Source organism: Oryctolagus cuniculus, chromosome 21 (assembly GCF_051225735.1).
Source record: "Oryctolagus cuniculus isolate XC-2025 breed Fujian yellow rabbit chromosome 21, ASM5122573v1, whole genome shotgun sequence".
Lineage (NCBI taxonomy): Eukaryota > Metazoa > Chordata > Mammalia > Lagomorpha > Leporidae > Oryctolagus > Oryctolagus cuniculus.
In genome coordinates this window covers 23,624,997-23,648,183 of record NC_142887.1, presented here as the reverse complement: position 1 = coordinate 23,648,183, position 23,187 = coordinate 23,624,997, and the positions used below count along the sequence as shown (strand labels likewise).

Sequence of the window (23,187 nt, the reverse complement as noted above, 5' to 3'; positions counted from 1 at the left end):
CAGGCCCCAGCAGAGCCTCACAGACCTGCACAGCATAGAGAGCAAGCAAGGGCTCTGCAGTCAGGCAGAACTGGGTGATAGCACCCCAGCTCCACGGCGGGCCAGCCATGCAGCCTTGTTCCAGTCCCCTAATTTCTCTGAAACTCAACTTCTGTACTGTAAGAAGGGGACAATGGCAGCTTTAGCTTACGGGGTCCCTGTGAAGACCACGCGATCGAAGCAGCCAGTGCAGCAAGCCTGGGACTGCTGCTACTCAGCAAACAACCCAGCCACGGCTGCTGGGATGGGTGGCCCACACCGGCCACTTACTGGCCTGGGCCCCTGCGCCTGGGCTGCATATTCAGGATGCCAGGCACCAGCTCTGTTACAGCAGCAACGCCAGCACCCGGCATACAGCGCAAGTGCAGTGAATACATGTTGGGGGTCGTGAGCTGATTTAACCCCCGCCAGTGAACACACGCGGGAAATAAATATCACTGTTAGAGAGAAGTTGAGGGGCTGACGACACAGCGCAGCAGGTCGAGCTGCTGCCTTCAATGCCTGCGTCCCACATCCAAGTGCCAGGTTGAGTCCCGGCTGCTCTGCTTCTGACCCCGCTCCCTGCTAATGCACCTGGGAAGGCAGGCGAAGATGGTCCAAGCCCTGGCACCCACATGGGAGATAAAGACGGGGTCCCAGGCTCCTGGTTCTGGCCTGGCTCAGCTTTGGCTGTTCCGGCCATTTGGGAAGTGGACCAAGTAGATGAAGACCTCTCTCTCTCCCTGTCATTCTGCCTTTCAAATAAATAAATCTTTAAAAGGAAGAAGAGGAAAACTGGGGCTTCCGTATCTCAGGAGGGGGATTCAAATGCAGTCCTGTAGCCTTTGTTCTTAGCACAAAGCACCTCCTCCACCCAACACCCGTGTCCCGGTGTGTACTTATCTCCCCTAAGGGAGGCCTCCCGGGAACCAGCCACCCCAGGGCACCTCCCTGCAGGTGCTACTCAAAGGCTGCACTTCGCAGAGCAGAGCCGGCAAAAGAACAGCCTGTGCTTCGAAGCCAATGTGAATTACAGTTAAAAAAAGAAAAAATATGGGCTAGGCCCTCTAAGGAAATAAATAACCCCGTGACTGAAAGTTAATTCCTTTGGAAGATTAACTCTTATGAACTCGTGGATTCGTATGTAGTGATGACTCTCCTAAATTGAAGAAATTAGCATACCAAATAGCCATGGTATTAAAAATTCAAATGACTCTCTTAAAAACCGTCTGATGAACTCCCTGGGAGAAGCTTATACAACCACAGGTTCTGGCCTAATAATTATGAAGTGCTAGAAAAATGCTAATGCTTTTATCAGCACATCCCAGGTTGTGCAGAGCAAGAGGAGTGTGTCTACAGAAAGCGCGCCGCTCCATCACAGCTTTAAGAGGCGGTCCTGACTCCACGCGGTCACTCCGGAGTGTTGCAGTTCCCAGCCACTTTGCTTCGCAGCCGCACAAAGGGTGGTCGGTACCTGCCCTGCAGCTGATTTCCCCCACAGGTGCATGAAATGGGGCGCCCAGAGCTCTTCCAGAGCACCCGGTGCAGAGATGAACCTAACTTCAGGATGGCGAGACGACACCATTGTCAGACACCTGGGGCTAAGCCCGAGATGGAAAAGCACACGTGGCCACACTTCCCACGCGGGTGACCTGACGCCGAGGGGAAGACACACACCTCTTTGCCTTCTGCTCTGCTTCCTCGGCAGGCTGGGGGCGGCACCCTGTGTGTGTCTGCTGTCGTGTCAACCACCCTGGGCACAGAGAAGTCCTCGGGCCGGGCCACCACGGGCTGACCAGGCACAGCCACTGCCAGAAAGAAGCACTTCCAAGTCCCCGAGAGCTGTGGCCACTGTGGCTGCCTCCACAGAGCTCGGAGGACTGGGCGGGTTCGTCGTCCCAGTGCATCAAATGAGAAGACTCGCGTCAAGAGCTCCAAGTGGGAGAGGGTGATTTTTCTCTGTTAAAAAAATCTTCCCAATTCCTTGTATTATTTCTGTAAAACTACCTTCGGGAAAGGGGGAGGAGTAGCTGAAACTCGGCTCTCTATGTGGTTCCGTGCCTTCCCTGCCATGTAGCTGCCTCTGTTTTCCTGGGCTGACTTCATGGACAAAGGGACCAAGGGCTGCATGGGTTAACAACACATGCAGGGCAACCGGGCAGCAGGAACTCGGGTCACCCCACTGGCCCCTGAGCAGGCTCAACCACTCCCCGCAGTTAGAACTTGAAAGCACACGGCTGTCGCCTCCCTCCCACAGCCTGTGACACCCGGGGTCTCCCCTGGACTGGCGTCCTCACATACTCAGGGTCCTCGCTGGCCAGCGGTGCGTGGGAAGTGGCGGTGAGCAGAGCCGCGGCTACTTACACGCTCGCGTGTGGCTTCTTCCTGGAGAAATCGCAGGCGAGCCCGAGGTCTGAGATCCTCACGTGTCCGTGCTCGTCCAGGAGGATATTTGCGGGCTACACGGAGAGAGGAAGTGACTTTCAGAGGCTCTGGGAATGTCTCAGCGGACAGACACTGGAGGTGCTCTTACTGGATCACGGCTTGTTCCTCAACATGAAGCCCGGCTTGCTAGGATCACACCCCAGCAGGCACCATACGGAGACGAACATTGCTCAGATTAACTTCAGCAGGAAAGGGCCCAGATGGGCACGGAAGCTCCCGCTACTTAAATGAGCTCCAGGGGCGGTCATGGTCACGGTCACAGCCGCCAGGGTCAACAGCACCTCCTTCTCACTGTACCCACCCAGACCCAACATGCAGCCAGGAAAGGGTGTCTCCCGACGGTGAGCAGTGAGCCCACCAGCTCTGAGGCTTACGGGGATCATAAGGGCTTCTGAGAATGAGCCCACCAGGCCCAGAACAGAAAGGATCTGGACAGAACTGAATGCATACTAAGACATCAAAACACACCCCCGTGCCACCCTAATCCTGATAAGCGGCATTTCTGTTCATCAGTGCGTAGTCAACACGGGGACCCAGCAAAGGACCAGAGAGGATTCTGACCACAATACTGATACAACATATCCATGAAGATTAGGTTCATCTGCATGATCATGGAAAACAAAGCTCTTCTCCATAATATACATCGTATTACAGTCGTCTTAGTAATATTTTTCTGCTGGAGATCAAGTATTGTTTTGCTTGAAATAAAAATGGTGTGCTCTTATAAAATTGAAACATGAATAATCGTGAGTGACCAGAATTACATTTGAATGCAAATTAAATAATGCCATTTGCCAACTAAATAGCTTAGCAAACCGAAACACAGCATAAAGATGATTAGCTACCGGTTACAGATTTAAATTGCAACGTATGACAAAGGCACTTTGTGGGCCTGCAGTGTGTATTTTATCATTCTGCAAAACTTACCTAGGGGAATGTAACATTGTGAGCGAACCCACGTCTGGTTTTCTGTAATTCAATAAAGGTACGGTTTTTCCCCCTTCTTTACCTTCTTTAAATTTGCAGAAAGTTTTAAAATTCACAAAGCATTTTTGGAAAAAAATAAAATGTTCAGAAATAAAATAAAATATTTTAGATTCTTAAAAGGAAATGTTAAAAAGCATCTTAGGGGCTGGCATTGTGGAGCAGCAGGTTAAGCCACTGCTTGCAACCCCAGTATCCCCTTGTCAGAGTGCTGCTTCCAGTCCCAGAGGCTCCACTTCCAATCCAGCTCCCTTCTGACGCCCCCGGGAAGGCAGTGGATGATGGTTCAAGTACTTGGGCCCCTGTCACCCATGTGGGCCAGGCTCCTAGCTTTGGCCTGGCTCAGCCCCAGCTGTTACGGTCATTTGCAGAATGACCAGCAGGTGGAAACTTGCTTGCTCGCTCTCTCTCTCTCTCTGTCACTCGGCCTTTTAAATAAATGAATGAATCTTTTTTTAAAGTCATCTTAGATCTTTAGAGGAAAGCATATAACCCATGCGTTTCAACTGGCCACTGGGGGCTCATTCAAGAAGCATCTAGAGATAACAGGCAGACAGATTCTCCTGGGACCTCCTTGTGTTTGGTGACTGTCACGCCTCTCAATTCTTCTCTCACTGCCCAACACAGCTGCACAACTGTGTGCTGTGCTCTAGCCCGGCCTTCAGATCGCGTGGGCTGGGCTCACCAGCTTTTAAGTCCCGTAAAATATCTATTCTTGGCTTGTTCGCCTTTTCTTTTGAATTATTTACATATTTATTTGAGAGATAGAAAGACAGAGACAGGTGGAAAGAGAGAGCGTGCACTAGCACGCCCACTTACTGCTTCACTCCCCAGATGCCTGTAACACCAAAGACTGGGCCAGGCCATCACCGGGAACTGGAAACACAACCCAGGGCTCCCACATGGGTGACTGGGAACCAACCCCTTGAGCCATCCCCTGCTGCATTCAGGGTCCACCTGCGGAAGCTAGAATCAGGAGCTGGGCATTGAACCTGGGCACTCGGGTGTGGGACATGGGCATGCCAGGCCACCCACACCAGCTCGCCCATCTCTGCCTATGTCCAGCTCTCACATGGCCAGGGCCAAATTGGATGCTTAGTGAACATTAACCGAATTACAATCTCTCCTAAAATGGGCAGCAACAGAACAAAGCCTCTCCCGCTCTTCTGTTGTCCTTTAATTGACTGCAGTTTTCAAAGTGGGGTCTGTTGTTGCACAGTTTGACGTCACACAGATAAGGACTTCATGGGGTGGGACGATGGCCTTGGGGCACGTGACAGGGGCTGTGGAGGGGCCCTCGGCATGGCTGCACCAGCTGTCCTCACCTTCAGATCCCTGTAGACAACAAAGCGGTTGTGCATGTGTTCCAGCCCCAGGATGATCTCGGTGGCGTAGAACCGCATCTCCTTCTCGGAGAACACCCCGTGCTGGGAGAGGTGGTAGTGCAGGTCGCCCCCTGCAATCAGAGGTGGGGGAGTGGGCGTGAGTCAGTGAGCAGAGACCGCCGTCCATCCATCATCCTCCTCGGTGGTCGTGTGCGGGAGAACAGTGCTGTGCACTGCCCTTCCGCCCACCTTTGATTTCTGTCCTTGGACGCTTTCAGTGCCCTGGAGGAAACGTAAACACGGCCCAGGCTCCTGTCTCCCCACGGCCGCTGTGCCTGCTCCGACACTCACACAAATGGCCGCTGTGTCCGCTTTCTGTGGCTCATGACCATGCCTGTGACGCCCTTTTTATAGTTTCTGCATAGGTTTGGTTTAAAATCACAGAATCAAACTTCAAGGGCACAGAAAGAAAACAAAAACACACACAGGCATTTGGGTGGTAGGACTGTATGTCTTTTTCCTTTGGCTCTTGTTACTAAAATATTTGCGATTTTATAGCCGTAACGCCCTCTGGTGTAGGAAAGCGACTTCTCCAGCTGACTGGGTTTCAGCACCCTCAGGACCACTGTCCAGTCTGGGAAACCAGAGCAGGGGCTGCAGGTTTAGAGGGCGCAGGAGACCGGGGCTGGAATCGCTATGAGCCCAGCGCCGGTCCTTCAGAGCTGGTCTTTAAATGCATTTCTATCTTTGGCCTATATCCTCGGGGGGTATTTCATTCCTACAGTGGAAGGCCAGGAAATAAGCTAATTAAAGACCAAGGCCAGCTGCATTCCAGAAAATCAAGTTTCACTCTCAGTATTTTATGAGAATCTTTCCTACAAAATCCAACTTCCGGGGGAATGGGGGAGGGGGCTGGCTGGGTGTTGGGAGGACCTGGAGGTCCAGAGAGAAGTCACAGTCAACATTTTTAAACGAATTCCTATTGAAAATTGAACAGTAAAAGGTTTCCTCCAGCTTCGGGGGACCTAATTATTGGGAAGACTCCAGCTGCGTCTGCCCAGGGAACAATGCCAGAGGCAGCATCAAGGCCAAGGCCTTCATGGATTCAGTCTCCCCGGGTGTTGCTCACCGTTCATCAGGTCCAGGATGAAGCAGAGTTTATCTGGAGTGTGGAAGGCATAGGTCATACACACAATGAAAGGACAGTCCTAGAGCGGAAAGACAAAAGTTCATGAGACGAGCGGTGGCTGTCCAGTAGAGTCCACTGACCAGCAGGCTCCGCGCTACTCATTTCGTCGCTGCAACCGTCCCTTGCACTGAACAGACACCTGCGTGGTTAACTGCACAAGTCCAGGCAAAGCAGCCCTGGGTACAGGATAAAACACACGCAGACACAATACTGGAGTAGGAGTTTGCCCTAGCAGCTTGGGATACCTAAAGCCCACATGGGGTTTCAGATCCAGCTCCACTCCCGATTCCACCTTCCTGCTAATGTAGACCTTGGGAGGTAGCAGGTGATGATGGCACAAGGATTTGGGTCCCTACCACCCACATGGGAGACCTGAATTGAGTTCTGAGCTCATAGATTCTGCCTAGCCCAGCCCCAACTGTTTTGGGCGTTTGGGGAGTGAATCGGTGGGTAGGATGTCTCCCCCTCCCCCTCTCAGATAAACAAAACTCTTTAAAAGGCAATATTAAGAACTGGAGTAGATGAACCTGTTGAATGAACCCACTCTCCACAGGGTTCAATCACGACTCTTTTCTAATGACACCCTCTTCTAAACACTACACTCTGCAGAAGAGGCTTCCTGCCCGGCTAGTCTTTTTGGCAGTCAAGTTTGCTTCTGGCTCGCTGAACAGCCGTGTCGGCTTCTGCTGTGCGGCTGGGAGAGACAGACCACAGAGGAGGAATGCTATCTGTACTACTGTTTGTGAAACACTGAGAATTAGATTAGCTCTTGAAAGTGGGAAAAAGAAACCGTGGTCAGGGACTCCATAACTCAATTATAAAAGTTTCCATCTTCCTCTAATTAATCTATAGATCCCATGTAATCTTAATTAAAATGAACACTGTTGAGCCGATTCTAAAATTCATGGAAAGGCAAACTGACAAGGAAAGTTCAGACAGTCCTGGAGACAAACAAGCTGGAGATACCATGACTCATTACGAAGCAAGAGTAATTCAGTGGTTTTAGCCCGAGAACTAACAGGCCAATGAAACACAACAGAGAATTCTGAAACAGACACATACATACTTGGTCACTTCATTTGCAATCAAGGTAACACGCTAGGGCAGGGGCAAAGGAAGGACTTTTGCCTGATTTCTGTTTCAATAAAGTATAAGACTCGACTCCTGCCTCACACCGTACACTACATTCATACTCAGACCTACATCGGTTGGCGGGGAGATATGACAGTAAAGATTCTAGAAGCAGGCCAGCGCCGCGGCTCACTAGGCTAATCCTCCGCCTGCGGTGCTGGCACACGGGGTTCTAGTCCCGGTCGAGGCGCCGGTCCTGTCCTGGTTGCCCCTTTTCCAGGCCAGCTCTCTGCTGTGGCCAGGGAGTGCAGTGGAGGATGGCCCAAGTGCTTGGGCCCTGCACCCCATGGAAGACCAGGAGAAGCACCTGGCTCCTGGCTTCAGATCAGTGCGATGCGTCGGCCGTAGCGGCCATTGGAGAGTGAACCAACGGCAAGGGAAGACCTTTCTCTCTGTCTCTGTCTCTCTCACTGTCCACTCTCCTGTCCAAAAAAAAAAAAAAAAAAAAAAAAAGATTCTAGAAGCAAACGAAAGAGGATCTTCATGATCTCAGGGTAGAGATTTGTAAACAAGCCACCGATGGCACTAATAACGGAAATGATGGAAATACTGATAAACTGGACTAATAAAATGCTCATCAGAAGACACCAATATGCAAACAGATAGGCACAGTAAGAAGATACTGACAATCCACACACACACACACACACACACAACAAAGGACTCGTGTCCAGAACATATTTAAGAACTCTTATAACTCAGTGAAGAAAAAGGCAAATAACCCCATAGAAAATCAGCACACACAGATAAATTTAAAGAGGCTTTTCACCAGAAGAGGGTGCGAAGGGCCCAACAGAGCTATGACCAATGTTCAGTCTCAGGTGTCCAAAAGGAAATGCAAATTAACAGCACAACACGCTAACAATGAAATCCACTAGAAGGCCAAAGCTGAAAAGACTGTCAGCACCAGGCACGGGGGCGAGTGGACGTTTACACAGGGCTGCCAGGAGCATGGCCAATGTGTTGTACGTGCCGGGGCTAAGCACCCCCTGCAAACTCTGTGACCCAGGTTTGTGCCCCCAGGTACACACCCAACAGCGACCTGTGTTTATGTGCCCCAGGAGACCTGCAGGGAACGGTCACAGCCGCACCATTCAAAATGGCCCAAGCTAGACAATAGCCCAAGTGGCTATCGACAGCACACCATGGGGGAGGCCCCCGGCATAGCAGTTAGGGGATGCCTGCATCCCGTATCAGAGGCCCCGGGTTCAAGTCCCAGCTCTGCTTCCTGCTGGTGCAGACCGTGGGAAGCAGCAAGTGATGGCTCCTGTTGGGTCCCCACCTCCCAGGTACGAGGCCCAGCATGAGTTCTCAGATCCTGCCATCAGCCTGGTCTGCCCAGAACTGTTGTGGGCATTTGTGGGGAGTGAAGCAGCCTACGGACGATCTCTCCATCTCTGTCTTCTGCCTTTCAAATTAATGAATGAATGAATGACACAAAGAATGAACAGTAAATATTTTAGGGCTTGTTGGCCCCATACATCTCTCACAGCAATTTTTCTTTATTTATTTTCTTTATCATTGTTTAAAAACATAAAAGCCATTCTCGGCCCAGGGACTGCACAAAATAAAGCCATGAGCTTGGTTTGGGCCCCAGACCACATGGAGCTGGCGGATCCCTGCTCTCCAGCCACTAGAATAAGTGGCTGCCACACACGCGTCTTGCATGCAACACTGGGCAGGAAGCCGGACACATGAGAGGACACTCATGTGGAGTTCACATGCAATCAGCAGAGCTAAACTGCAGGGTTAGAAACCTGGGCAGCATGGCACGGGCATGGAGTTAGAGACGCGAAGGGGCTCGCGGATGGCTTCTAGTCCTGACCTGCTTCCTCACGAAAGCTCCTCCGTGCTCCACCAGGTCTATCCCACCAGAGCGACTTAGCTTCTTCACACACAGCACGTGTTTGTGACAAATCAGACACAGCAGAGGACGGAGCTCCAAGAGAAAACGTTCAAACACCAACACTCTAACCAAACTGCATGGTTGAAACCTCTGTAGTAAGGGCACAGGGATAATTTCGAGTTTACACATTCCCATTTGTAAAGAGTCATGGACTTGAACTCAGTTTCCATGAAACTTCCAGAGAAAATCGCTCCAGAATGAATTACGAAGTTTGTTTCGTGGCCACCTGGTTCCCTCTAGAGTCCTGTTGAGACGGAGTGTTACTGACTTCAAGGCTGACTCTGCCCTCCAATGACAGAATATCAGCACTATCCTCCTCCTCATTCCGCCCCCCTCCCCACCGCCCAGAAACCTTTTATTTAAAGAATCAAGCTCCCTGCATTCCGTAAATACGACTTCAGGAACACAGTGATTCTTCCCACAATACCTGCTCTCCCACCCACACTCCCACCCCTCTTCCCCCCTCCTCCTATTCCCATTCTTATTTGTTACTAAGATCTATTTTTAACTAACTTTATGCACATATGATTAACTCTATACTAAGTAAAGAGTTCAACAAATAGTATTAAAAAAAAAAAAAAAAAAAAAAAACCTGTTCCTTAACAGTCAAGACAAGGACTGTTTAAAAAACACCCTCCTATGGCCCAGGTGCTTGGGCCCCTGCACCTGCATGGGAGACCAGGAGGAAGCACCTGGCTTTTGGCTTCAGATCGGCGCAGAGCACCGGCTGCAGTAGCCATTTTGGGGGTGAACCAATGGAAGGAAGACCTTTCTCTCTCACTGTCTAACTCTGCCTGTCATTAAAAAAAAATCCTCCTTCTGTGAAAAGCTCCCGTGTCAGGGGCCCCGGCACTGTGGTGCAGGGAGCTAAGCTTCTGCCTGCGGCACCGGCATCCCCTATGGGCACCAGTCCATGTCCTGGCTGCTTCTCTTCCGACCCAGCTTACTGCTAATGGCCTGATGAGCTGCTTAAGCACCTGCACTGGCAGGGGAGACCAGGAGGAAGCTCCTGGCTTCGGATCGGCTCAGTTCTGTCTGTTGCGTCTATTTGGGGAGTGAACCAGTGGATGGAAGACCTCTCTGTCTCTCCCTCCCTCTGTGATTCTCAAACAAAGCGCTAGTGCCTTCCTGTGGTCCAGGGGCTCCCCCCACCCCACCCCACCCCCACCTCGAAGCCCTCATTTCAATGAGGGCTGTCGGCTGCCACACCCCTTCCCACACTCTCATTCCTCGCCCCAGGAGCAACTCATCTGCTGAGCAGAGAAGTGGGCGGGCCCACAACTCCGTGCAGCCAGGGGCTTTCCCAGCTTGGGCCGGTGCCTGTACCCACAGCGTCGTGGGGGAACGAGTGGGCCCTCACAGGAGACTTTCTGAATGTGACTGTGCTCCTTCTAAGGACAGCCCTGCGGAAACAGCCACAGGCTGAAGGTCCCTTAAAGCAGGATTCGAGTAAGCCACAAGATTGCATTTTAGATTTTGAATCAGAGGGTATTTGAGTAGGAAGTGTTCTTAAAAAGTACCACCACCTGTTCTGATGTCTTTGAAACATAAGCAAACTTAGGCCCTGAAGAGGGAAATGACCTGCCTGAGGTCACAGAGAAACCCCATGTCTCCTGACACCAAGTTCTCCTTTTTTATGCAAATTATAGGCAAGGTTTCTCTAGCCATTGAGACTCTGCCTAACTAGCAAGATCCTCCAAGCCCTCTTTTCTATGGGGCCTCGACCTTGACCCATCATAAAGACACTGATATAGGTTCCTCATTACTCCATTCCTGGGGCCAGCACCTGCCATGAAGGCATCCCCTAGGAACACAAGTTCAAGTCCAGGCTGCTGCACTTCCATTCCAGCTCCCTACTAAGGAGCCTGGGAAAGCAGTGGAAGATGGCCTGAATGCTTGGGCCCCTGTACCCACGCAGGAGACCTGGATGGAGTTCCTGGCTCCTGGCTTCAGCCTGGCCCAGCCTCACCTATTGAGGCCATTTGAGAAGTGAACCAGCAGGTGGAAGATCTCTCTTGCTCTCTGTCTTTCCTCCTTACTCTGCCTTTCAAATAAATAAACTGGAAAAAAAAAAAAAAAAAAATCCTTCATCCCTAGGATGAATGCCTGTGTGAGAAATCTCAAGGCTGTCAAAAGAATTTACTATTGATTTCAGCCAAGCACCTGAGGACAGAGCTCCTGTCTCCGACCTGGGAGGGCTGGGAGGAGACCAGATGGGGCTCACTTGGCCAAGCCCCTCTGCCTGCTCCTTTGTAATTTTCCACCTCCCTCGCTCTGCTCAGGCCCTAAGCTCCCCCTGCATCCCCCAGTCTCCCTTTAAAACTCCCAGGCACCTCTGCATGAGTCAGGATGGGCTCAGCTGCCAGCAGTTACTGAACAAAATCTGTTTTCACCGCCTTAGCCAAATGTCCGATGGACCGTGTTTCAAGTGCGGTTAAAGGCGTGAGATTTGGTTGCCCTACGGAGCTCACTGACGGCAGCGCCTCCCCTCTCGGGGGGGGGGGGGGTGGGCAGAGCAGTCTCTGCAGTTGTCACGGATCCAGGGCACAGAGAGCCCGACGCTGGCCAGCGTGAGGAAGCGGCAGCACCGCCCTGAGTGGTGTGATCCGATTCCAAAGACAGCAGTGGTTCGGTTCCTTGTCCCTCGCAGGAGTGGGCACAGCGGCACGCACTCTGCAGGAACCCCATGTGCAGGGCTGATTCCACGGGGCCACAGGGCACCTTCTCTCGGGGATTCCCACGGCGCACTCAGAGCAATCGTCCAATCACATCCTCTTCCCACTGAGAACGCTTTGCTCCCAGCTGCTGGTAAGTCTCCCCTCACCACTAGCCTAGCAGGCTCTTCATGGTCTGGTCTGGCCTCTGCGTCTCTCTCTCCAGCTTCTCTTAGATACTCTTCCCCCTCGCTTCAGACCCTTGGCAGGCTGCCCTTTCCCCTGGAACCTTCTGTGCCTGGGACCCGGGTGCGCACCGGCTTCTCCCCAGGTGACTCCTGACTGCTGAGGCGCACTCACGGACGATGGCTCCCTGCCCCGTTAAACGCCTTCCGAGCCCTGGACGGCTTTCTGCCGCAGCACCTGCCAACCGTCCCGATTATTTATATATTTCTGAGATTCTATGAAAACATCATGTTTCCCCAGGCCGGGCAGCTCTACGAAAGGCAGGAGCCAAAGTTGGGTGCCAGGGACCCTTGGTACGAAGCAGAGGGCCTGGCACCATCCAGGCACAGCCATGGGACGAGTGACCCTTCTGCTGAACCTCACCTGGGCGGCTCCGTGAACTTGCCGATGGCCCTTCCAGGTGGGCACAGACTGACCCCGGTTCTCAAGTAAGCAAATGCCCTTTCCACCAGCCAAGAGTGCAGAAGGAAACCGATGTTGGCAGGTGGACGCGGAATACAACACTCAATCTGAGACTGGGGAAAAACCCTTGGGGTAAAAACAAAACCAGGTGCGTGACTGCCCGTGGGCATCACATCAGCTCCGAGGGAGATCCTGTTGACAGCTGCCAAGCCAAAGTTTCACCTGAGCAGGGTTTTGCACTCAGGGCTACGAAAAACCTCTACAAAGTGGTATTTTCAGAAACGTTTCCAAATAAGTTTGCTCTTTCGGTTAAATCACACAGTTAAAAAAAAACCATACAGTTTTGGTATTTGAATGAAAAACATAAACTGATTCTTTCAAATTAGTACAAAGTAGTAGCCCCACCTAACCCCTGCATGTTGAACCTGGGAGGAAAGACACAGGTGTTTAATGCTCTCCCCCTCACCTGGATAAGATCTAGATAAGAAATGCTACCGGAAGGCTTCATCTTCCAACCACGAAACCTGCATGTTCCACAGGCTTTCTAAGGAAAGAGCATTCACACAGAGCTTGACGGTCACTCACTGAGAGCCAGCATCTTAGCAGGCACCTTCAGGTCTGCAGTGAGTGGGCTGAGGCCTGGAACAGGAGAGGCAGGTGCGCGCAGGGAAAAGCAGAGATCACCGTCAGCGCGTGGATTCCACCCTGGGGTGTGGGCCGCTCCGCTTCCCAGCCAGTTGGCCACAAACTGGCTGGCACACCCAGGAGGACTCTGACTGGAAACGCTTATGATCCGTGATTTGGAAGGTAGAGGTGCATCATTAGTCATTATTTCAAGCTATGGAGTGTTCATTTGTTGCAATTCTGCTAAGTGATGCCATCTTTCCACTCCAATAGCCAAGGGCCCTTCTAGAAGCACTTATAACTGACATTGGAACACAGTACACCACAATGCAATGGGTACATCTGATTTAAAACAAAATACGTGACCCATAAAGTGATAAGAGGGACCGGCCAGGGAGCTCCCTGGGAGGTGCAGGCAGGAAATGAGCTCCTCTGGGTCTCAGGCCCTCCCTTGCTCACCGGTTGAAAGGGGTTCTTTGATCAGCCACTCAAATAGGATTCTTGGCCAGCACTGCGGTAGAGCAGGTTAAGCCTCCACCTGCAGTGCCTGCATCCCATATGGGCGCCGGTTCAAGACCCAACTGCTCCACTTCCAATCCAGCTCTCTGCCACGGCTGGAAGATGGTCTAAGTCCTTGGGCCCCTGCACCAGCATGGGAGACCCAGAACAAGATCCTGGCTCCTGGCTTCCTATTGGCTCAGCTCCAGCAGTTGCAGCCAGTTGGGGAGTGAACCAGCAGATGGAAGACCTCTCTCTCTCTCTCTCTCTCTCTCTCTCTCTCTGTAACTCTTTCAAGTAAATAAACAAATCTTTAAAAATAAAGAAATAAAATAGGATTCTGTCAAACTCTTACGCTGAAGATGAGCTTACAAAAAAATCTAGCTATGATACTTAGGAGGCCCTCACATGTCTCACTGCATAGAAACCTTCCTGGCTTGGGTGTCGAATGTCAAAGGCACACCAAGGGTCCTGCCAGCCCACACTCACCCCACACCTTTCCTTCTGGGTCCCCACACCCCAGCAACCGAATGTGCACACGCCAGGCACACACACACACACATGCCCCGAGGTGCTGGGCCCGGAAGCATTTCTGTCCTCAGTGACAGAGCTGTCTGGAAACGCACACAAAAAGCCAGGGTTCCACCCTGGGTGAATGCCATTGTATTCAAAAGGGGAAGGTGGTCCCTTGCCACCTGAACAGAAAGCTGACAGACAGGTAGAAACGGAAATGGCTGAGTCCACAGCACAGGAGGGTGGCAAGAGTGGTGAGGAAGCCAATGCCCCTGAGCTAGGCCATGCCAAGAGGACACCGCGGAGTTCGTGGGCCCAGGCTGCTTCCCCTCTCCGCTCAGAGCGACTTCTCTGTACGCTTCCTTCTCTGGGTCAGGCCGTCACGCCGCCTGCTAAGGTCCTTCTCTACCGTCTCTGCTACTGCCTTCTGCAAAGAAAGTTCGGGGACGAACCGGCACCAAGGGGGAGCCAAGTGTGAGCACGGGGAAGGTGCTGACACACGTCTGACTCCAACAGGACACACGACCGGCCTTTTAGCCACCTAGGACCGGCCAGGGAAAAACAAAAACTGTCCTAGCAAACAAGCACACTTCCCGAAGCCACACGGGGACCGGAGTACTCACTCCCGTACTGACAAGAGACAGCATGATCCTCTCGTTCAGGGCCAGCGTTTCCCCTTGTTTCATCTTGATCCTCTTCTTGTCCAAGCACTTCATCGCGTACCTAGAAACACAGACGTTGTGGGGGAAGCATCCATACCGCAAATACATCCAGCCTTGCTGAAATGACACACAGCACACGGGGGCAGCCTTCGACAGACACAGCCAGAGCTGGAAAGCAGCAGTCTGGTGCCCTACTGCCCTGCAGGGCAGGCCTTCATCTTGCATGCATTATCGGGGGAAGGAAGGCAGGAAATACTTAAATTATTCCCATCACCACATGGACACGAGTCCCAGTTAGATGAAGTAGATGGATGCAGATGTCAGTGAAAGAGACTTTTGTGCACCTCTGCGGTGGGGCTTGGGGAGACAGCACGTATCACATTTAGCAGGTGGGAACAGCGAAGTCATTGGTGGTCCAATTTTTACAACAATGCACAACTCTAAGACAGTAACGGGCAATTAAAATGGCAGGGAAGGCATGCATTCCAAAGAACATGTTCTAAAGTCCCATTTCCTTGATTTATTTTTAATCTTATATTTATTATGATATTTCAAATAATAAAAAGCCAATAAAATCTTCATGTTTCTTGCTGGTTACAGCTAATTAGAAGAGCGCAACCCTAAGCTGACAACTTGAGATTCTGGAAAACTTGGAACACACTCAGTAAGAAAACAGATGAGTTGTCTGGCCTGTTCCCTCATCAGAGAGGAGAGAGAACACAAGGCCTTCTCAGCAGACAGCAGAAGGCTGAAGAGGAATTTGTGCGACGTTTGACAAGGGTTTCCGTCCGGGGGCTGACAATCTGGGTGTGTGACTGTAAAGTCCCAGCTGGTGGCCGTCCACATGTGCAATGTGGACACTGCCTCCGCGTAGGACGACATGGGGAGCCCACTTATTCCTTGCTGATCACAATCTATCACGTCCGAGTTCTGTAAAAGCAGAGATCAATGTTCCGACTTGACATCTTCATCCACCTTTCCTGTAATTCGCCCGGCAGATCGATGGGCCAGACGCTAACTTGCTTAACGGGATCAGCATTCTTCCAATGCTCTATTTTTATGAGAAAACTCGGTCACAGAGCTACCTGGACACTGCTAAGGGTGCAGGCGCAGCTCACCACTGGGCCCTGAGAGCCAGGGCTGGTGTGACTGGCAGCCTCCACCCTGGAGAGAGCAGAAGCCAGGACCCTCAGGAGCTGAGGCCTGACCCCCAGGAGTACCTACCATGATCTGTAAGGCTGTTTTCTGAGAACCAAGTGAAATCGTAAATTGGTACAAAGAGATGAACTGATCCAATTTCCCTCGACAACATTCTGGGACAGAACACTCGACCTTGACTGTGATGGGTGAAGCCAAACTAACAGAGTTTAATGAAATGGAGTAAGTGGCGGGTAACGTGTAGCAACTGAGATAGGTGAGAAAGTTGACCATGCCCGGTGAGCCTCTGGTCTAGCGGTCAGGATACCACGTGTCCCACATGGCAGTGCCTGCCTTCCGCTCCCTGCTAACATGGACCCTGGGACCCTGGCAGCCATGACCGCTCTACTAATTGGGTTCCTGCCACCCATGTGGGAGACCTGCGTTGAGTGCTTCAATCCTGGCTTCAGCCCCTGCCCAGCCCCAGGTGTTGAGGGTGTTTGGGGAATGAACCAGCAGACGTGAGTGCCTGCTCGCTCTCGCTCTCGCTCTCACTCCTGCTTGCTCTCTCTCTCTCTCCTCCAATAATGATGGTGATGATGACGCTGATAGTCCACTGTGCAAGTACAGAATGGCAAAGATCTTTTTATGAGAAAGATACCAAAACGGTAGAGAACTCTATGCTGTTGGGTTTTCTAAATTTTATTTATTTTCACTTTACCTGAAAGGCAGAGAGACAGACAGAGGGAGAGGCAGATCTTCTATCCTCTGGCCCACTCCCTAAATACCCACAATAGCAAGGGCTGCACCAGGCCAAAGCCAGAAACCCGGAACCCAAGCCAGGTCTCCCTTGGGTGGCAGGGACCCCAGGACCTGAGCCGTCCCCTGCTGCCTCCCAGGGTCTGCATCGGCAGGGAGCTGGAGCTGGGAGCACAGGCAGGACTCGAGCCAGGTGCTCCACCACCAGACAGTGTCCTCGCTGCAGAGCCAACCTCCTGCCCCAGCAAGTTTAAGTTCATATTCCGCAGGATGTGCAGTGTTACAGATGCTTCCCGATGTATTATCTCGTGCGATTCTCACAACACCATTCTTCTGTCATCCCTACTTCACAGTCTAGGACATGGAGGCACAGAGAGGTCACGAACGGCACCCAAGACACACAGTGTGGACTCCATCCCCGACCTCACAAGTATGACACAGGGACCCTCTATCTGGATCACTAAGCTTCACTGTCTCAGCACGAGGCCAGACTTCCAACTCCCAGGGGCTCAGGTACCAGGATCACCCCACACAGGGGCCCACAGCAGGAGCACCGGAAAACTTCAGCCCTCAAATAATAATAATAATAAAAAAGTTTGCCAATGGATGTGTCTGAGAACCAAAAGGAGCACTCGACAGAGCTGTCAGCACCCGGCCAGGCAAAGTGTCACACAGAGGCTGGGCGGTAGCGGACAGGCGGGGCTGGGCGGCACGGGGCAGCAGGTACTGAATCCAGCGGCCTCAGACACTCCTTCGTAAACTGACTCAATTATTTCAGAAACCCAGTTTCCCAGACGACTCTTCCTTGCCCGTTGCTCCGACATGCCTGTCACTCCATCAGACCTGTAAGCGTGGGGGCCTGCCACATCACACCCCTCCATTCTCGGTTGCTCTCTAAAACTTTCACTTCAGCTACTCCTAACGGCTAAAAAGGAAAAACTCGCCTAGGGTTAAGAATGGTACCATTCACCTGCTCCAAGACCCTGCTCCCTGAGCCAGGGACTGAGGCCGGGTGGGCCTTGGGCGCAGGGGCAAGAGATGCCTCTAGGGACACCCACATCCCATGCCAGAGAGTCTGGTGTAGGTCCCAGTTAGTTCACTTCAGATCCTGCTTCCTGCTTCCGTGCACCCTGGGAGGCAGCAGGTGATGGCTCAAATAAGTGGGTCCCTGCCAGCCACATGAGCGACCCAGATGGAGTTCTGAGCTCCTAGGTTCGGCCTGGCTCAGCCTTGGCAGCTATGGGCATTTGAGGAGTGAAGCAGCCAATGCAAGATCTCTCTCTCTCTTTCAAACAGATTTTTTTAAACGGCACTGAGTTGAGTGATGGTGCTCTCTGTCCATCGGCCACTGTCAGCCCAGCTTCCGCTTCTCCAACACCACAGCAATGGAGCTAAGGGACTGACACAGCTGGAAATGTTGTGTCCCCCAGACTGCTGACATTCCAGGGGCGTCTCCACTCAGAAGGGATTCTCTCTTCTCTCTGGCCAGAGAATAATTTTTTTGCAGCTTGATCCGCCTGGGAGGCAGGAACAGCAACATGTCCGTGGTCGTCAGGAATCACTCCCTGTCCATCTCTGAGCCCCTGGCTCCTGGCCCTGAACCAGGGTGGGCGCTGGCACGTGGTTACGGTGCAGCTTATGGGACTCACTTACCCTGCTTAGTGAAATACAAAATACAGCTGCCAGAGCGGGGCCACAGACCGCTCCGTTTCTATGCAGAGAAATCTGCCCACCACCCCCTTGGGACGCAAGCACAAAAATCCTCTCGCCAGTGCAAGGAACAGCTCTGGGCTAGGGAGCTTACATTTTTCCAGTGTCTGCTTTCCTGCAGCCATACACTTCTCCAAATCCTCCTCGTCCGATGATCCTGTGGACGCTGAAATCATTCATGGTCAACTGTGGATTCAAAACACAAAAGGCAAACGTAAACCACAGAAAATCGTGGCGTCCTAAAGATTGCTTTGGGCACACGATACCAACAATAATTGCAACAGCAGTTCTGACACAGGGATCTAAGCCTGCGCATGGCTGACCGGTTCCTTCAGCCAAAAGACGAGCTAGGTAGGGCCTTCGAAAAGTTCATGCCAAGTGCATCTGAAAATCTATGTGTGGACTTGCACTGTCCATGAACTTTTTCAAGTATCCTCACACACAAGGCAGCCAAACCTTCTACAACTTCCTTCTGCCCTGCTTGTGAGCTAAATGAATGGAAGAGAGTGGGAGGATGACCGAGAAGGAACCAAGAAAGCCAAGGGTTCGCCCACTCTGACCGATCTTAGACTGTAAGACCAGGCACACATCTCATCTATCTTTGGACCATGAGAGAGAGAGATTCCTGGTCCGAAATCAAAGCAACCTCAGCCACTCTGCAGCCCAGGGGCTGGGGACAAGCAGCGACTCCTGGAGCCACCACGGCAGGAGAGGAAGGGCTGTGTGGTCCTGGCCGCAGGCCCCAGGGGCAGGGGGCCCGGCAGACACAGGCTCTGCTTTTTTTTTTTTTTTTTTTATGGATAACATCAGTGAGGAGAGAGAACTCGTGCTGGACATGTGAGCATGAGACAAGACTGCGTGAGAGTAAGGGCACAAAGGGGCTTCATTCATAAGCGCTCTCATCAACATCTCAGGAACGCCCATTTCTTAAGTAGCTGTAAGAGCGCTGACGGTCACAGGCAGACAGCGCATCCCCCATTCATGGTGAGGGACTGTCAGACAGCACCAAACGCCAGGCTGTCTTGGCAAGTTAAGGTGGGACTCTTGAAGGGCTCCCTCAGGAAACCCTCACGACCCCACATCCGCATCACCTCTGCCTGCACGCGGGCCGCGAGCTTCACGTTCGACGCTCGGGGATAGGGACATGGGGTCTGCGGAGGAGCAGAGGCAGAAGGAAGACCCAGATTTTTAAAAATGCATTCTTCCCAGGGCCAGTGCTGTGGTGTGGCAGGGTGAGAAAGACACGGCCTGCAGTGCTGGCTTCCCGAACGGGCGCCAGTTCCCTCCAGTCCTGGCTGCTCCGCTTTTGGATCCAGCTCCCTAATACAACTGGGAAATGGTCTGGGGCCCATGCATCCACAGGGGAGACCCAGTAGGAACTCCTGACTTCTTACTTGGGACCGGCCCAGCTCCAGCTGTTGCAGCCATGTGGAGAGTGAACTAGCGAATGGAAGATGTCCGTGTCTCCCTCTCTAACTCTGTCTTTCAAATAAATAAATATTTTTAAAATGTGTTACTCCCTCCTGCTTCTAAATCCTGCCAGAGAAGAAGATGGATGAGTGGTGGCTTAACAAAAAAAAAAAAAAAAACCTTCTCTTCCAACAGTATCTTTCAAGTAAAGCTCTTTAAAAAAAAAAAAAAATGGAAAACCTAGTTGATTTTTTTGGCCATTTGCAAGCCCACATGAAGGCAGACTGGGTAAAAGGTGAGAGGCTGCAGCCAGAACTGGGCGTCCTCAAAGTGAGGAGAGGAGGGCCTGGTGCTGTGCATAAGACGCTCCTTGGGGCACCCGAATCCCATGCTGGCGCTCCTGGGTTCAGTCCCGGCTCCAGCTTCCTGCGAATGCAGGCCCCGGGAGGCCGTGGGGATGCTTCCAGACTGAGCTCCAGGCTCTGGGCTACGGCGTGGCCCAGCCCTAGCTGTCGAGGCTATCTGGGAGGTAAACCAGCAATGCAAGATTGATCACACTCTCTCTACCTTTCAAAGTGAAAATCCAGTTTTTTAGAAATTCAATACAATAAAAGTGAAAGGAAGACCATGCCCTTGCAATACGGACATGCCAAGAGAAGACGGCACCATGGAAACGCACGTGAGAAAGGGGCCTGCATTTGGAGATGGCTTTTGTCCCTCTTAAAATAGTAAAATAGAAGGGGCTGACGCTGTAGCGCAGTGGGCTAAAGTCCTGACCTAAAGCGCTGGCATCCCATATGGGCGCCAGTTCTAGTCCCAGCTGCTCCTCTTCCAATCCAGCTCTCTGCTATGGCCTGGGAAAGCAGCAGAAGATGGCCCAAGTCCTCGGACCTCTGCACCCGCATTGGAGACCTGGAAGAAGCTCCTGGCTCCTGGCTTCGGATCAGCGTAGCTCCAGCCATTGCAGCCATCTGGGGAGCGAACCAGCAGATGGAAGACCTCTCTCTCTGTCTCTACCTCTATCTGTAACTCTTGACTTTCAAATAAATAAAATAAATCTTTAAAAAAATAGTAAAATAGATGGAGAAGCCCTCGTCTGCTAAATGACGTCAGCATTCTGCTCATGACTTCCAATGCCATGGTTATAGCCAATAATTAAGGAAAGAAAAGGAACCCATAAGTGGCCACAGACAAGGCCGTGCAGAAGTTACAGCTAGCAGAAGGGTTTTTTTTTTTTTTTTAAACTGTGTTTGTGGAAGGGTCAGTTACTCCTTAAAATATTCTTTCTTACATAAATAAGCACATTCTTCCGTGGACATGAAGACAGAATGAAGACACAAGTTGTTTATAGAGGAGCACAGGAGGGCGGGTTTTAAGATGCGGAACCGTGAGTGACAGGCTGGGCAGCCAGTCCTGAGGGAGCAAACTCTGGAACAAAGTATTTTCTCACGAGGTGAAGCCACAGGAAGTTTTTATTAAAAAAAAAAAAATACTCACATGGATATTTAATTCTACGTTTTTCCACTGACAAAATCTAGTGAACTTGTCACTAAAAAAGAACACAGATAATTACCGAAAAGTTAGATATCACACTAGCTTTCGACAGAACAGTATCATCAGGTAAACTATGGTTGCATGAGTTGTGTTGCTTCTCAAACGGAGCAAGTTTTCTTAAATGCTCTGGCACGAGGCATCCACCAGTATCCACAGGATACAAATCAAAGCTTCCATGTGTGTCCTTCACTGACACAGACATGGCTGCATGTTTTTCCTGGACCAACACTGTCCGAAACAGAGACAGCACGTGCCACACCGCAATTTAATTTTAATTATATAGCGTACATGACCCAATATACGCAAACTATGGCTTCAGTGTGTAATCAATATGAAATTACTAACAGGGCGTGTGGCACACCCGTTTTTCTATGGTCCTTGAAAGCGGGTGTGCATTTCTTACAGCACATTTTAATTCAGTCGCATTTCAAGTGTTCAGTAACTTTGGCCAGTGGTTGCCATATTGCAGAGCACAGCTCTAAAAGACAAAAAAAAATCAGTGTTTGCAGATACTCATCATGGCAGCAGACACTCAAGCAGCGCCGGCCGCGTGCCAGATCCTGCTCATTGAGGGCCCCTCCCACCACTCTCTGGGAACCATCAGGGTCCCCACTGGACAGCTAGGAAGACCAAGGCAGCCCAATGTGCAGGCGCCACAGGCACACAGCGAGACAGTGGGGGACTGGGGGGGGGGGGCAGATCTGAACACAGACCAACGGGTGCCAGGTCATCTGCTCAAGGCTTGGCGCTGCCTCTCAAGATACAAGTCGTGTGGAGGAGAACCTTTAGGGCGGAACCCCAGGGGGCAACACAGCGCACTGGCGCCGCTGGGATGTTCCAGGCATCACGCGACTGCTTGGTGGGTGTCTTCTTCCCCCGAGAAGGGAGGAAAATATCTACCCCATATCTATTCCATGAGAATTCATGTTGATTACTTTTTTTTTTTTAATGAGCAACATATATGTAAAGTGTTTCAAAGAAGTGTGTTCTAGCTTGAGTAGTTAAAAACCAGAGAACGCTCTTGGTGACGGTTGGATCTCATCTGGCCCTGGGCACGATTCCTTACAGACACACGGGATCCAGGCCTCTTAGCAGAGAGAGAGTGGAGAAGAGAGGGAGGGAGGGAGTGTGTTCTTCTAAGCTACAACTTCCAGGTGTCAACAGGGTCCTCACAGAAGGCCTGAAAACATCCAACACTGACAATTCCCTGGGCGCTCCATTAACTGCGCCTTCCAAAAAGTAAGGATCTTTTTGAGGCTACTCATCAAAATCAAAGTGAATCGCAGATTTCTCCGTAATCACATAGCAACTCTTTTCAACGCGCCTAAAGTGACTTATGTAAAGACTTTCACTGGAGTGGGTACTGTGGCGTAGTGGGTAAAGCCTCTGCATGCAGCGCCAGAATCCCATATGGGCACCTGTTCGAGTCCTGGCTGCTCCACTCCTGATCCAGTTTGCCTACTAATGGCCGGGGAAAGCACTGGAGGACAGCCCAAGTGCTTGGGGCCCTGCCACACATGTGGGAGACGTGGGTGCAGTTCTGGGCTCCTGGCTTCACCGGGCTCAGCCTGGTGCTGCAGGCATTTGGGGAGTGAACCCCTTCTCTCTGCAGCTCTTCTAAATAAATAAATTTTTAAAAAAATACATGTTTCACCGATCCACCGGCAAGTTGATGAGGCCGGCCAATTGAAATTTTAGCTGAGAGTTATTTCAGTTTCTTCCAGCCCGGTGCATGCAAAAGGCACAGTGCCATCTGGTATCCTCTGCAATCATGAAACCCAGGACTGGGGTCTTTCAGATCCACGTGTTCACACGCTCACCTATTCTCTCCTCGCTGGTTCTGGAGCTGGGAGCTGAGAGCTGGTGACCTGACATGCCTACAGCTTGCTGGCAGGGGTTAACGTTCACTGCCCTTATCCACAGCTGGCATGGGAAATACCTGGGTGATTACAGGGCCTCGGGCCGAGCTGACTTAGAGGACCTCAGGGGCAGGATGGGCTGGCAGGTGGAGCAGTGAAGT

At 51.5% G+C, this 23,187-nt stretch overlaps 1 protein-coding gene across 5 annotated transcripts in view; it reads right to left on the bottom strand.

Moving 5' to 3' along the window:
• GRK3 (G protein-coupled receptor kinase 3) overlaps positions 1 to 23,187 on the bottom strand; it is a 133,970-nt gene that overhangs the window by 29,326 nt on the left and 81,457 nt on the right. For 3 of the 5 annotated variants that reach the window (XM_089322920.1, XM_051835475.3, XM_070066046.2), the window contains 6 exons: positions 21,111 to 21,162; positions 18,298 to 18,389; positions 14,559 to 14,658; positions 5,902 to 5,980; positions 4,773 to 4,903; positions 2,383 to 2,477 (listed from right to left, as the gene is read on the bottom strand). In XM_089322920.1, the coding sequence (XP_089179046.1) occupies positions 2,383 to 2,477; positions 4,773 to 4,903; positions 5,902 to 5,980; positions 14,559 to 14,658; positions 18,298 to 18,389; positions 21,111 to 21,162 (549 nt within the window). The remainder of the gene's footprint in view (positions 1 to 2,382; positions 2,478 to 4,772; positions 4,904 to 5,901; positions 5,981 to 14,558; positions 14,659 to 18,297; positions 18,390 to 21,110; positions 21,163 to 23,187) is intronic. The other 2 variants (XM_089322919.1, XM_051835476.3) reach the window with 2 other exon arrangements.